The sequence below is a fragment of the Panthera onca genome, chromosome D2, assembly GCF_046562875.1.
Source record: "Panthera onca isolate mPanOnc1 chromosome D2, mPanOnc1 haplotype 2, whole genome shotgun sequence".
Classification (NCBI taxonomy): Eukaryota; Metazoa; Chordata; class Mammalia; order Carnivora; family Felidae; genus Panthera; species Panthera onca.
The window spans coordinates 16,744,893-16,760,095 of record NC_138349.1 but is presented as its reverse complement, the minus strand read 5'-3'; the positions used below and the strand labels follow the sequence as shown (position 1 = coordinate 16,760,095).

The window sequence follows — 15,203 nt, the reverse complement described above, 5'->3', positions numbered from 1 at the left end:
ATAATTTTATTATTTGAATATCTAATTATGGTATTGTACATTTCTAGGAACAAAGTAATATTTGGCTTTTATGTTTTCCCTCTCTAGGAAACTCAGTGTCACCATTAAATGTTGCAAACAATTCACCACCCAAAGAAGTAAGTAGTAGTGTGATGTGTCAGGACTTTTTTTTTTTTTTCTGTTTTGTGGTTTTGTTTGGGTAAAAGATTCTAAACATACTTTGTATTGTGTTAATGAAGAATTATTCAATTTTCAGGTATTAGTCAAGGTCGAGCTTCCATTTCTTTAACCTAGTACCTGTTTTTTTTTTTAATTATAATTTTTTTAATGTTTATTTTTGAGAGAGAGAGAGAGAGACAGGGTACAAGCAGGGGAGGAGCCGAGAGAAAGGGAGACACAGAATCCAAAGCAGGCTCCAGGCTCTGAGCTGTCAGCACAGAGCCCGACGCGGAGCTCTAACTCAACAAACAGTGAGATCATCACCCAAGCCAAAGCCGGACGCTCAACCCACTGAACCACCCAGGCGCCCCTAACCTAGTACCTTTTAAAAACAATTCTTTCTTTTTAGGTAATTGTAGATTACCATGCAATTGTAAATGCAACTCAGCAGTTGACGTGCAGAAATATTACAGATCCTGTGTAGCTGTTTCCCCGTTTTTCCCTGTGGTAACTTGCTAACTTGCTGCAGAACTTTGTATAATATGACAACCAGGAGATTGACAGTGATAGAGTCAGGATACAGAACATTTCCATCATTCCCTTGCATGCTTTTTTTATGGTCCTATCCATTTCGCTCTCGCCCTTACCACTTCCTTAATCCACGGAAGCCACTAAATCTAATCCACATCCACAGTTTTGTCATTTCAAGGATGTTGTATATATGGAGTCCTACAGTATGTAACCTCTTGGGATTGGGTATTTTCACTCAGCATAATTCTCTGGAGATTCATCTAGGCTGTTGTATCCATAATTCTGTTTTTATTGCTGAGTAGTAGTCCATGGTTTAACATTCACATGTTGAAGTACATCTGTATTGTTTCCAGTTTTTGACTCTTCCAGCTAAAACTGTTCTAAATATTCACATGCAAGGTTTATGTGAACATAAGCTTTTTGTTTTTGTTTATTTTTGCTCTGGGACAAAGGCCCAGGAGTATAATTTCTGGATCATACAGTATCACATATTTAAGAAACTACTAAAGTGTTTTCTAGCATAGCTATACCATTGTATGTTTGCACTGAGAAAATCTGCATCCAGCATCACCACCAGAATTTGGCGGTGGTTGTATTTTTATCGCCCCCATTCTCATAGGTATGTGGTGATATTTCATCGTGATTTTGTGCTCCCCCTAATGGCTAATGATAAACACCTTTTCACGTACGTATTTGCCATGTGTATATCCTTTTTGGTGAAATGTTTATTCATACCTTTTGTTCATTTTCTAATATGGATTGTTTATTTTTTTAACTGCTGAGTTTTGAAAGATCTTTATATATCCCAGATTCTAGTCTTTTGTCAAACTTGTGATTCACACATGTTCTCTCCCAGTCTGTAGCTTGTCTTTTCATGCTCTTACTAGGGTGTTTAGCAGAGCAAAAGTTTTTAATTTTAATGATGTCCTGATCTATTTTTCCTTTTATGGATTATGCTTTTGGTGTCCAGTCTAGAAACTCCTGCTACTTGGGCTTCAGGAAAAAAAAAATTTTTTTCCCAAAAAGTTTTATAGTTTTACATTTAGATTTGTGGTCCGTTTTGAGTTAAAGTTGTGAGACTTAGGTCAAGGTTGATTTTTTTTTTTTTAATGTCTAATTTCTCTAGCCCTATTTGTTAAAAATGATGTATTTCCTCCACTGAATTGCTTTTGTACTTTTATCAAAAGTTAATTGGGCATATTTGTGTGGGTCTATTCTGGATTTTCTCTTGTTTTCCATTGACCTATCTATATATTCCTCCCACAATACCATACATTACTGGAGCTATGTAGTAAGTCTTGAAGTTGGGTACTGTGATTCCTCCCACTTTTTTTTTTTTCTTTTTAAATGTTTATTTATTTTGAGAGAGATCGACAGAGCACGAGCGGGGGAGGCGCAGAGAGAGGAGGAAACAGAATCTGAAACAGGCTCCAGGCTCTGAGCTGTCTGCACAGACACTTAACCGACTGAGCCACTCAGGCATCCCCCCTGCCCCACGCTTTTTTTTTTTCATGATTGTTTTAGCTTGTATGTAGCTCATATGCCTTCCAATATACATTCTAGGATAATCTTGTCCATATCTGCAAAAAGTCTTGCTGAGATTTTGATAGGAATTGTATTAAACCTGTATATCAACTTAAGGATTATGGGTATCTTTGTTGTGTTGAATCTTCCAGTCCATGAATATAATCTCTCTCTTCATTTTTACTTAGGTCTTTGATTTCTTTCATTTCGTAGTTTTCAGCTTGTAAGTTCTGTGCACATGTTATTATATTTACACCTAGGTGGTTTTTTTTAGTGATTGTAAATGCTATTATATTTTTTATTTCCATGTGTTGTCATGTTCGTGGCTAATATATATAAATATGGTTTTGCATGTTTCTCTTGCATCCTGTGACTTTGCTGAAGTCGCTTTAGGGATTTTTTTTTTTTTTTTTTTTTTTAGACATACCTTGGTATTTTCTATATAGGCAATTTTATCTTCTGCAAAGAGGAACAGTTTTATTTCTTTTCAATATATGTGCTTTATATTTCCTTTTTTTTTTTTTCTTTTTTTTTCTTTATTGCACTGGCTGGAACTTCTAACCCTGTGTTGAATAAGAGTGGGGACAATGGATATCTTGCTTTATTTCCAAACTCAGTGGGAAAGCATTGAGTCTTTCACTATTAAGTGTAATGTTAGCTGTAGGCTTTTTGTAGATGAGCCTTATCAAGTTGATGAAATTTTCTATTTCTACTTTTTTGATGGTTTTTATTGTGAATCAGTGTTGAGTTTTTATTTTTTTTTAATGTTTATTTGTGAGACAGACAGACAGACATAGAGGATCCAAAGCAGGGCTTCGGAGGGAGACAGAGGATCTTATGTAGGCCCGAACTCAGGAGCCAGGAGATCATGACCTGAGCCAAAGTTGGACACTTAACTGACTGAGCCACCCAGGTGCCCTGGTGTGGAGTTTTTCTAAATGCTTTTTCTTCATTCATTGATAATTGATCCTTTAGACTGTTAATTTGGTGGATTTCGTTGATGTTTTAAAATATTCTTTGGGGCACCTGGGTGACTCAGTTAAACATCTGGCTCTTGATTTTGGCTCAGGTCACGATCTCATGATGGGTCATGATGTGGGTCATGAGATTGAGCCCCGCATTGGGCTGGGCACTGGGCATGGATCCTGCTTAAGACTGTGTCTCTCCCCCTCTGCCACTCCTCTGCGTGTGTGTGTGTGCTTGCGTGCTGTCTGTCTTCCTTTCAAAAAAAGAAATAAACATAACCAGCCTTACATCTCTGGAATGAATTCCACTTTGTCATGGTGTATAATTATTTTTATATATTGCTGAATTACATCTGGTATCATTTTGGGAAGGATTTTTACATCTGTTTTTATGAGCAATGTTTGTAATTTTCTCTTTTTTACTGTCTTTGTATGGTTGGGGAGCAAAGGGAATATTAACTTTCTGAAAAAGAGGTTGTATAGGACTGGTGTTAATTTTTTAAACTTTTGGTAGTATTTGCCAGTGAAAACCAGATAAGTATGAAGATTTATTTTTTAGGAGTTTTAAAATTATTTCAATTTATTTAATATTTATAAGACTATTCAAATTATGTCCTATTGTGGTGATTTGTGATTTGCGAGGAATTGGTCCATTTTGTCTACATCATGAGATATATATGTGTAGAGTTCAAAGTATTTCACTATCATATTTGTCTTCATGGTCTATAGTAAGATACACATTGTTTCATTCCTGATACTGATCATTTCTGTCTTGTTTAGTTTTCAAACAGTCTTGCGAGATCAATTTTATTGATCTTTTCAAAGAACCAGGTTTAGTTTCATTGATTTTTCTCCCAAGTTTTAATTTTTAATTTCATTGGTTTCTGTTTTTGGCTGTATTGTTTCCTTCTGTTTACTTTGAGCATTATTTTTCTTAGTTTTTAGGTTCTTAAGATGGGAATTTAGATTATTGATTTAAGACTTTTCCTCTTTTCTAACGTGTGAACTTAGTGCTATAAATTTCCCTCTTGGCAATGCTTTAACTGTGTCCTACAAATTTTGATTTGTCATATTTTCTTTTTTTTCAGCATTTTTTATTTCCTTTGAGACTTCCTCTTTGACTAATGAGTTCTTTAGAAGTGTATTGTTTAATTTTCAAATATTGGCAGATTATTTGTTACTTTTACTTCAAATTTGAGCCCACTTTGGTTGAAAACCATCCTCTGTATGTCTTAAAATCTTTTAAGTTTGTTTTATGGCCCAGTATATGGTCTTAGTATACGTTCTGTTAGCATTTGAAAACAATGTCCATTCTGCTGTGGTTGGGCAGAATGATCTGTAAATGTCTAACAGAATCTGTTGGTTGTTGGTGATCTTGAGTTCTTCTGTTTCTTACTGATCTTCTGTCTAGTTCTATTCCTTGTTGAGGGAGGGATGTTAAAGTTCTGATGATCTGTTTTCAGTTTAGTTTTGCTTCACAAATGCTTCTATTCTAGAAGTCTGTTGTACTTACTGTATTTTTGTTTAATATGTTCTTCCTCCTCTTTTGTCCAGCGTTCTTTCCTTTATCATTTCCTTTATGTTTAGAGAACTTCCTTTAGCCAGCCATTCTTATATAGGATAGGTCTGCTGGTGACAAATTCTTAGTTCTCTTTCACTCAAGAATGTCTTGATTTCTTCTTTTCTGCAGGATATTTTTCCTAGATAAGTTTCTCAGCTAATGGTTCTTTTCTTTCAGCACTTGAGAAATGTTGTGCTATTTCCTTCTGTTCTCCTGGTATCTGATGAGAAATCTATTCTCATCTGAATTATTTTTTCCCCATAGGTAAGATGTGCTTTCCCTCTCTCTGCTAAGCTTTTTTGTCTTTAGGTTGAAGAATTTGACTAAGATGTGCCTTTGTGTGGATTTTTTTGATTTGGCTTGGAATTTGCTCACCTTCTTGATTTTGTTGATTTTTATCTTTTGCCAAATTATGTGACTTTGGGGCATTTTTTTTTTTATTTCAGAACTTCTTCAGTTCTAATTGTTTATTTTTGAGAGAGAGTTGGGGGGGCAGGCAGAGAGAGAGGGAGACAGAATCTGAAGCAGGTTCCAGGCTCTGAGCTGTCAGCACAGAGCCAGACCTGGGGCTCAAACCCACAAACTGTGATCATGACCTGAGCTGAAGTCAGATGCTTAACTGACTGAGCCACCCAGGCATCCCAGGACTTCTTCAGTTCTGCCTTCTTTCTCCTTCTGTGACTCTGAAGACATGAATGTTAAATATTTTGTCATAGTTCCATAGGTCTTTGAGACTCTGTTAATTTAGTTTTTTTTTTCTCCACTAGGTTTTTTCTCTGATGTTCAGATTAGGCATTTTCTATTGTTCAGTCTTCAAGTTTACAGATTCTTTCCTCTGTCCCCTCCATTCTGCTAATTGCATTTAAAATATTTCTTCTTTTACTCTTCAGTTGTAGAACTTCCATTTGGTTCTTCTTTATATTTTCCATTTCTTTGCTGAGACTCTTTTCATTTGTTTCAAGTGTGCTCATAATTGCTTATTACTTATGACTGCTATAAAATCTTTGTCAAATAGGGGTGCCTGGGTGGTTCAGTTGGTTAAGCATCTGACTTCGGCTCAGGTCATGATCTCGTAGTTTGTGAGTTTGAGCCCAGCATCGGGCTGTGTGCTGACAGCTCGGAGCCTGGAGCCTGCTTGGGATTCTGTGTCTCCCTCTCTCTCTGCCCCTCGCCTGCTGACAGTCTGTCTCTCTCTGTCTCTCAATAATAACTAAACGTTAAAAAAAATAAAAAAATCTTTGTCAAATAAACATCTCTGTCATCTTGATGTTGACATCTTTTTTTTTTTTTTTCCCATTCAGTTGTGATTTTCCTGTTTTTTAGTATGGCAAGGTATTTTCTATTGAACCTGGCACATTGGGGCGTTATGTTAATGAAATGCCGTATCTTATTTAAACTTTGTTTTAGCTGGCTTCCTCTGACACAGAGGAAGGTGGGTGCTGCCAGGTGAGAGTAGATGTCCAGGTTCCCTACTCAACCTCTGACACTCAAGGGGATGCTCTTCCTTACTTCGGGTGAGGGCGGGAGTTCCTGACTCCTCGTGGGCCTCATGGGATACCTCCTCCATGGCTGGGAGTGATGAGTGCCTCTTGACTGTCGTGGAAGTCAGGTAGAGTGGGGAGAGAGTAAGCGGGCCAGGGTGGGGAGTTGGAGGCGGTGGGAGAGTTTGGAGACCCTCGTCACTCTTGAGTGGTGGTGAGAAGTCCTCATTGTCCACAAGGCCTTCTCTTCCATTTCCCCAATAATGGTGGTGAGGGGGAGAACTCGTACCTGCCGGGTGGAAGTCCAGGTTCCCCATGTGGTCTTCATGGGGAGACCCCAGGGATGAAGTGCCAGCTCCCTACCCTAGAACAGGGCCACAGCTTTTTTCCGTGGTGTTTGTTTAGGGTAGAGCAGTTATTGATGAACGTTTTCTGTATTGCTGTGCTGCCTGTTTCCTGGTCATTTGGTTAAAAAGAGCAGACTTTTTGTTGGGGCTTTTATTGTTTGTACCATTTGGCGTTTCTGGGTTGCTGGCTTCTCCAGCACCCTGTCTGGAGTGTATGAGAGAGAAGGAAAACTCAAGAAACTCGTTGCCTTGTTCTCTGGGTCCCAAGTTTCCTAGCCTGTTTGCTGCTTTCTGTCAAAGTCAGCCTATGTTTATTTACATAAATGTCCAGGGTGTTTTAGTTGGACTTAATGGGAGGAATAGGGAAAAGTACATCTACCTTACTTTCTCAGAAGAGGAATTCCCAAATACAGTATTAAAGAAAAAAAGTACTACCAAGTTTTAATATTGCTATTCTCTTCTCTTAATAGGAGCCTAGCAATAATGTGCCTCCTGCAAAGTCAAAAAAAATGCACAAGTTGGTTGGGAATTCCTTGTCCATAAATAATTCAGCACTCTTCAGATCCTTAGGACCTCCTTTTCGATCAACAACTTGCCATCGATGTGGCCTGTTTGGTAAGCATATTTCCCTCTGGTGTCTGGATTATTTTTTCACACATTTGAAAAAAAATATATATTATTTTAGAGAGAGAGCAGGAACAAGGGAGAGGGGTGGGGAGTGGGAGAGAGAGAGACAGAAAGAGGATGAATGAATCTTAAGCAGGCTCCATGCTAAGCACATTGCCTGGTGTGGGGCTCAATCTCATGTGCTCTAGATCTAAACTGATCACTTCATGACCTGGGCCGAAATCAAGAGTTGGACGCTCAACCGACTGAGCCACCTAGGTGCCCCTGAAAAATATTTTTATTATGGAAAGTTTAAAATTTATTAAATGTAAACAGTAGTGTGTGTGTGTGTGTGTGTGTGTGTACACCATATACGCATCTCACCTTCGGCAGCTACCAACATCTTAAAGTTCTTGTTTGTACCTTTGCGCTCTTGACGCTTCTTCGCCTGTTATTTTCTATAGTTTTGTTTGTGATAATATTGACATGCACAGACTCAGACCCTATCAAGATACAGAATATTTCTGTCTTCTTAGAACTTTCCCTCGTCATCCCTTCCAGTCTCTGTACTGCTAGAGGCAACCACAGTTGTTCTTGCACCATAAAGTAGTTTTCCAGCTTGTGAATTTCATATAAATGAAATCTTACAGTATTGACTCCTCTGTGTAAAGCTTTTTTTTTCATTTAGAATAATATTTTTCAGATTAATCTATGTTCTTTGTAATTTTTGTTAAGTAGTATTTGTATGATTATATCACTGGATTGCTTGTGTTTAGCTTTGGCTGTTATGAATAGAACGGTCTACATATTTTTGCACAAGTCCTTGTGTAAGCATAGGTTTTCATCTCTCTTGGGTACATACCTAGGAGTACAACTGCTAAGTCAAAGGGTAGGTATATGTTGAACTTCAGAGGAAACAGCCAGACCATTTTCCACAGTAAGTGTTTCATTTTATGTTCCTAGTGGTACTGAATTCTGGTTGCTCCACATCTTTGTTATTTGGTGTTGTCAGTCTTTTCAATATTGGCCCTTTTCCTGGGTGTATAGAGGTATCTCATTGTGGTTTTACCTTGCATTTCCCTCATGATCAGTGAGCAGTATTTCATGTGCTTACTGGCTATTTGCATAGTTAGCTCCTTTGTGTTTTTTTCTATCTCTTTTAGAGAAGAGGCATTCGAAGTCAGCCAGGTTTTATTGTTGTTTCGTAATGTGCTTTGTCTTGGTTTTTTAGATGACATATTTTTTTTCTGCCTGTATACTAATAGGATTTAAAACATTTTTTTAAAGTTTATTTATTTTGAGAGAATGAGCATGAATGGGGGAGGGGAAGAGAGGGGGAGAGAGAATGCCAAGCAGGCTCCGTGCCGTCAGCACAGAGCCTGATGTGAGGCTTGAACTCATGAACCGTGAGATGATGACCCGAGCCAAAATCGAGAGTCAGATGCTTAATCGACTGCACCATCCAGGTGCCCCACTAATAGGATTTTTTAATACTTTATCTAAAAAACTTCCTGGGTTTTTCTGGGTGTGATTCTCTTGATTAGTTTTTGGTTTGTATTTTTTTAATGGCACAAGATAATAAGCCACATCAGTCTGTTTGCACAAGTATGTTCTTATGGCCACACATTTTCTGTTTCCTTTGATTGCTTTTTTAAAAACATGTATTCTGGGCTCTACTTTAGGAAGGTTAGTTATCTGCCTCTCATATTCATCTTTGCATTCCTATTTGCAATTTGAGAGGGATTTGAAAGTTTAATCTTAACACCTAATCATAAACAGCATAATCCTTTTCAAGTAATCTTTAAAAGAATTTTTAAAAAATAAAAGAGAGATAGAGTGCGAGTGGGGGACGGGCAAAGAGAAAGAGTCAGAAGCAGGCTCCAGGCTCCGAGCTGTCAGCACAGAGCCCGACACAGGGCTCAAATTCACGAACTGAGAGATCATGACCTGAGTCGAGGTCAGACACCTAACGGGCTGAGCCACCCGGGTGCCCCTCAGGTGATCTTGATGTGATTAATGGAATGTGTTTGATATGTCTGGTCTTTGAAAATGTCTTGCTCCCAGCAACAAATACTTGGAATAAACACTGGCGATGTGGTGGTGGGGTGTGTTCTGTAGGGTCGCTGAGGTGCTCACAGTGTAAGCAGACGTACTACTGCTCCACAGCATGCCAGAGAAGGGACTGGTCAGCACACAGCATCGTGTGCAAACCCGTTCAGTACAAGTAAGCGCGATTTTCTTATTCATTAAAAGTAAGGTGGTTTTTTTGTTTTGATAGTGTAACGATCAAATGAGGTAAGCAGGCAATAACTAGGTAGAAGTTACTTTTTATTGAAGCATAACATAAACATAAAAGCAAATCTGAAATGAACAGCTCTACAGACTTAGGACTGAGTTTTCATGAATATAATTTTATTAAATGGTACATATTCAGTTAGAACTTAAAGTGAGTTTGTGTTTGTAATGATGAAAGCTTTAGAATGCCTTACTTTTATGTAATCATGTATTCTTTCCTGAATTTTGATGAGGTAGAGCTCTCACAATGTCTCTCGAATTGTGATTTTAAAATACAAAAATCCTACTGGCATGGTATTTACCAGTTTGCAAAGCAGTTTCCATCTATGACCTCATTTGATCCTCGAAACTGTTGAGGTCGTGTGAGGATTATCTCCATTTTGCAGATAGGGAAGCTGGGACTTGGAGATCGTGGCTGTATATATCCCTTTTAATTAGGTGGCTTTGAAAGAGGCGGCAAGCCCAGTACAGGGTAAACCATTTCATAGCCAGCCTTGGACTGTTTTGCTTTGTTACTACTGTGATTCTCTCTGGAAGAAGCTGTTTTTCCCTTTCTGGATTCTATTGATTGAGCATTTAACATCGTTGTGGCCCCTACTCTTAATTGGCTCTGTACTAGAAGTATTATAATCAGCTGCTTTATTTCAGTTTCTACAAACGTGAAGATAGTAAATCACCTTTTGAAACTAAGAACATGGAAGTGAAAAATGAGGTATGATAAACCTTTTGCCTTTAGAGTAAACTTTGAATGACTTTTACTGAATTAAGAGGACTTAAGCTAAATAAAATACTTACCCCTGATTTCTACGTTTCACCAGTGTTTATTTCTAAGTGATCTCCACTCACAGTGAGGCACCAAGGGGCTTGAACCCATGACCCTGAGATCAAGAGTCATGTGTTCTATTGGCTGAGCTTGCCAGGTGCCCTGCACCAGTGTTTATTTAAAAACAATTTCTTGTTGAATAAATCTGTACATCTTAACGATCAATTGGGTGACTGTTGGGGGTCTTTGAGCATTGTGTGTGCCCGGCTCTTTTCCCCAAAGGACTTGAGAAATGCTGTGTCTCAGTGTAACTTCATTCAACTCTTGAGAGAGCCCCTTCTCCTGTAGTCCCTGCAGGCACATGTTCTCTGGCTTTGTGTAACAGCATCCTAAAACAGGGCTCTGTGACCAAAGGAGCATTTTTTCTGTAATACTACTCTTCCATTTAGATAACTCTATGGGCTAAATCATTCATAATCTGAAAAATACTAACAGTGTCCAGCTCATGTCAACAGATAATTTTTAGCCTTCTCTAGCTGGTCCTAGCTTCTACTTAAAAAAAAAAAAAAAAAAAAAAAAAAAAAAAAAAAAATCTGACTTCCTCAAATAATCATTGCTATAAAATGTTAGCAAGTACAAACTTAAAACGCTAAGCCCCTCTTTTTATTTCATAAACACAACATTATCATCACCATTATGGCCTGATTCTTAAGTGATCCCAGTGCTTTGTACACTGCCTGTAGACAGTGGGTTTTATTGGCTCTTGAAAGTACACGCTATTTCTCTACTTTCTTGTTGAAGCCTAAGAGGCTATTTTTGCCTCAATTCCAGCAAGTAGTGGTCACGGTATCACTGAAACATGTGTTTATGTAAATAACTCACTTTTTTTTTCTTGTTTTTTTTTTTTGTTTGTTTGTTTGTTTGTTTTTTAACCCAGGGTCAATACCCTCTTGGACTTACTAAAGAAATAGCCACTTGTGCTGATAAAATAATGTTTTCTGATTTGAGAAGTCTACAACTCAGGAAAACCATGGAGATAAAGGTATTTGTTTAATTTATATAGACAGACATCCAAAGAACTATAGCTTTTTGTTCCTTGTTTCCTATTTTCTGTTTGAGTTTATAAGATAGCTACAAAATATAACCGATGAAATTGGTAAGGATTGCAAAAACTGTAATACCTTTTTAAAAACTTATTATAAAACTTTAAGAAATTCATATTTGCTTGTGTTCTCAGTGAGCTACTGCACCTTTTCTGTCTTTGAAAGGGTACAGTTACTGAATTCAAGCACCCGAGTGAATTTTATGTGCAGTTATATTCTTCAGAAGTTTTGGAATACATGAACCAACTTTCCGCGTGCTTAAAGGAAACCTATGCAAATGCGGTGCATGAAGAGGATTATATTCCTGTTAAGGGGGAAGTTTGTGTTGCCAAGTACACTGTTGACCAGGTAACCTGTGACGAAATGAATGATTTAAGATGATGTTTTAATTTACTTTGCTCATACAAACTCGACACCAGAGCTTTTAATAATGCATTTGATGGCTTGACAAGAGGCTCTGGTCACACTCCTCTTTCTCTTCCTCGGTCAGTATTGCGGGTGTGTCGGGTGACCTCCTTCCTGCCCTTGCCCCCTCCAGCTCTGTTTACAGGCTCCTCAGTCGCCAGTTACAGACTGGCAGACTGTGAGTCCTGGATGGTGTTTATTTCTGCGGCGGAGGCATTAGTGTGTCTTAGGGTCTTGTGGGCTAGAATAACCCGGGAAGAGTTGTGCCTATTAAAGTCTCCTAAAAAGACAAATTTAGGGGTTTCTTAGCCAGATTCCTAGAAAATTAACCTACCAAGTGCCTCAGCAGACCAGTAGCCTTTCCTTTGTGCGTTCTGTAGATTGGCTGAGGGTTTTCAGGCGTAAGGTTATGAAACGCTGTTCTGAAGCAGGGCGCCATTCTGTTACACTTTCAGACCTGGAACAGAGTAGTAATACGAGATGTTGATATGCTGCAGAAGAAGGCGCAAGTCTTATATATTGATTATGGAAATGAAGAAATAATTCCGGTAAACAGAATTCACCAACTCAATAGAAACATCGACTTATTTCCTCCATGTGTGAGTCTTTTTCACTTTCTAAACTCCTAAGTGTCTCAAAGGAGCTCTTTTTAATATTTTGATGGGCACCGTATTTGCTTGTTCTATACTGTGATTGTTATTGTTATTATGAAAAAACACCTTCTGGTATATTTTTCATCTTTTACCAAGTAGATAAACAATCATTGGCTTTCTTGGCTCCATTTAATAGGCCTTATTTACTTAAGTACTTAGATGAGAAACTTCGCATTTTTAGGGACATCTATCTTATCCATCAGCTCTTTTAAAATGATCTTTTTTTTTTTTTGAGCACAAGCAGAGGAGGGGCAGAGGGCAGGGAGAGAGAGAATCTTTAGCAGGCTTCACGCCCAACACAGCCCCATCGTGGGGGCTCGATCTCATCACTGAGATCATGACCTGAGCCAAAATCAAGAGTTGGACACTTAACCAGCTGAGAGCCACTCCAGGGGCCCCTAAAATGATCATTTCTGTAATTATTACATTGTGTGGAAGCAGCCTGAATTTATATGTATGTGAGGGATAATTATTATCCTTTCATGAATTTTTGAGCTTCAAGAAGTCCCAAAAGGAAAAGCACTGTGGGTTAGAGTACCACAAGAGACAAATAATTATAAAGTTGTTTATTTGGTTAGTTTTTGAAGATTTCCAGTAAATTTTCAGCATGAATTATATTCACATTATTAATTAGAAAAAGTCATTTTCAAATAGTAACTTTTTTTTTTTTAGTAACTTACATAAAATCTTTCAGGCCATAAAGTGCTTTGTGGCCAGTGTTACCCCAGCAGAGGGGAATTGGAGCAATGAATGTATCAAAACTATTAAATCACTGTTAATGGAGCAGTACTGCTCTATAAAGATTGTCGACATCTTAAAAGAAGAGGTAGTTACCTTTGCTGTGGATGTTATGCTGCCAAGTTCAGGTAAGATCTAAGTCTTCTTTTTTAGATGGAGCACTTAATATGTTATTTAGTCTTTACTTGTTGCACAGAGAAAAAATAAAAACACGAAGTGAGGCCAAGTAGTAAGCTCCACTCGGAAGTCATTCGGGTTGTGATAAAAAGATGGCTTTGGCCCTGCTCTTGGGGTCGGCAGTTTGTCAAAGACCTGGAGCACGTTCCTAGAAATGGGTGGGCCAAAAAGCTACATCTATACTTAGTTTGGGGATAACTCTGTTACCCTTTTGATATAGCCATTATGATCTCTATTCATGATTTCTACTCATTTATTGGGAAAAAGTCAAGAATTTCTTTATGAATTTGTCCATGCTTGTGTCAGGAGTGCTTTTTCCTTGAACAACCTTCACAGAACTGCATTGGTTTAGTATCGAGACTTTGAATGCCTAGTGTTTAAGTGGAATACTAAATGGAAACACCTTGGAATCCTGTCCTTCTGTGCTGGCTTTCTGTGTGTTTGAAAAGTGACTTCTCAAGTTATTACTCTTCTACTTTTAGAGATCCGGCGTCACTTGGTGACTTGGTAGAAAATTGACTTAATCCTGTTGTGAAATTAAGTATAAAATCTATTTTCTTTCTTTGCTGTGTATGTTAACAGCTTGGGCTTCTGGATGTTATTTTATGGAACTTGAAGTTCATATCACACTGGCTACCCTTGTTTTGGCTATACTTTATGTCTGAGAAAAAGTAGTCCTATTTTAACAGCAAATTTATTTTTTCTCCTAAATGGTGGCCATACTAAGCATACCAGTGAGGTGGTAACTAAATCTTTCATGTTATCCAGAATTTTGAAGTGAAATACTTTCATTAGATTTTCTGCCAAGTGATGATGAGGATTTTGCCTCAATTTTTAAGGCTGAGCATTGGAAACTGTATTTTGCACTTAGAAATGGAGCTGGTAAGGAATATACCAGTGTATTAATAGCTATAATCTCTAGATCATTAGATCATCTCTAGATGATTGTGACTCGTGTATGTATGCCTTTCTTCTAATACTTGCTGTAATATCTCAATGGAGGTACATTTTCTTAATCATTTTTAGGAAAACTCTTAGACGATGTGCTCATAGAAATGGGATATGGCTTGAAACCCAAAGGACAAAATTCTAAGAAACAGAGTGCAGATCCAGGTGAGTATACAGATTAATATTGAACAGTATAGTGACTCTGGGTACTGAAAAGTGTCTTCTCTACTGAACAAAAAAGGGCAGAGCTGTTGCAGTGTCAGATTTAATGGAAGTGATAACCATTCTTTGAACTTTATATAAAAAAGGTGATGCTTTTTCATTCAGTGGTACATCCTGTCTAGTTTCAGTTTACCCTGCCTGTTTTCCTTCCCTGTCTTCCAGATCAGTCTTTGACATGATGGTTATCAGAAATTTTTAAAGTACTAGGGGCACTTGGGTGGCTCAGTCGGTTAAGTGTTCAACTTCGGCTCAGGTTATGATCTCACAGTTCGTGGGTTTGAGCCCCACGTCAGACTCTGTGCTGTCAGCCAGGAGCCTGGAGCATGCTTCATATTCTGTGTCTGTCTGTCTGTCTCTCTCTGCCCCTTCCCTGCACGCTTGCGCGCTCTCTCTCTCCCTCCCTCCCCCTCTCTCTCTCCCTCCCTCCCCCTCTCTCTCTCCCTCCCTCTCCCTCCCTCCCCCTCTCTCCCTCCCCCCCTCACTCTGTCTCAAAAATAAACATTAAAACAATTCTAGAAATTTTGAAGTACTAAATATGACACTTTGAGTTGAAGGGTTTTAGCTAAAATTTCCTTAGTTTAATTTTTCCTCCTTATTTGGTTATTCTAGAAATAATAAATAGGGATATAACATTCTGTTCTGGTAAGATGTTGTTTCTTAAGTTTTTACTACTTGTTTAATTATGTGTGTGGCTTTTCATTTAGTATAACAAGAGAACCAAGAAG

General features: G+C 38.2%; 1 protein-coding gene across 1 annotated transcript in view; it reads left to right on the top strand.

The window, feature by feature from the left end:
• TDRD1 (tudor domain containing 1) overlaps positions 1-15,203 on the top strand; it is a 42,191-nt gene that overhangs the window by 3,273 nt on the left and 23,715 nt on the right. The window contains exons 3-11 of the mRNA XM_078434848.2: positions 88-137; positions 7,039-7,183; positions 9,293-9,398; positions 10,118-10,181; positions 11,170-11,274; positions 11,501-11,683; positions 12,196-12,339; positions 13,088-13,259; positions 14,335-14,421. Of these exons, the coding sequence (XP_078290974.2) occupies positions 88-137; positions 7,039-7,183; positions 9,293-9,398; positions 10,118-10,181; positions 11,170-11,274; positions 11,501-11,683; positions 12,196-12,339; positions 13,088-13,259; positions 14,335-14,421 (1,056 nt within the window). The remainder of the gene's footprint in view (positions 1-87; positions 138-7,038; positions 7,184-9,292; positions 9,399-10,117; positions 10,182-11,169; positions 11,275-11,500; positions 11,684-12,195; positions 12,340-13,087; positions 13,260-14,334; positions 14,422-15,203) is intronic.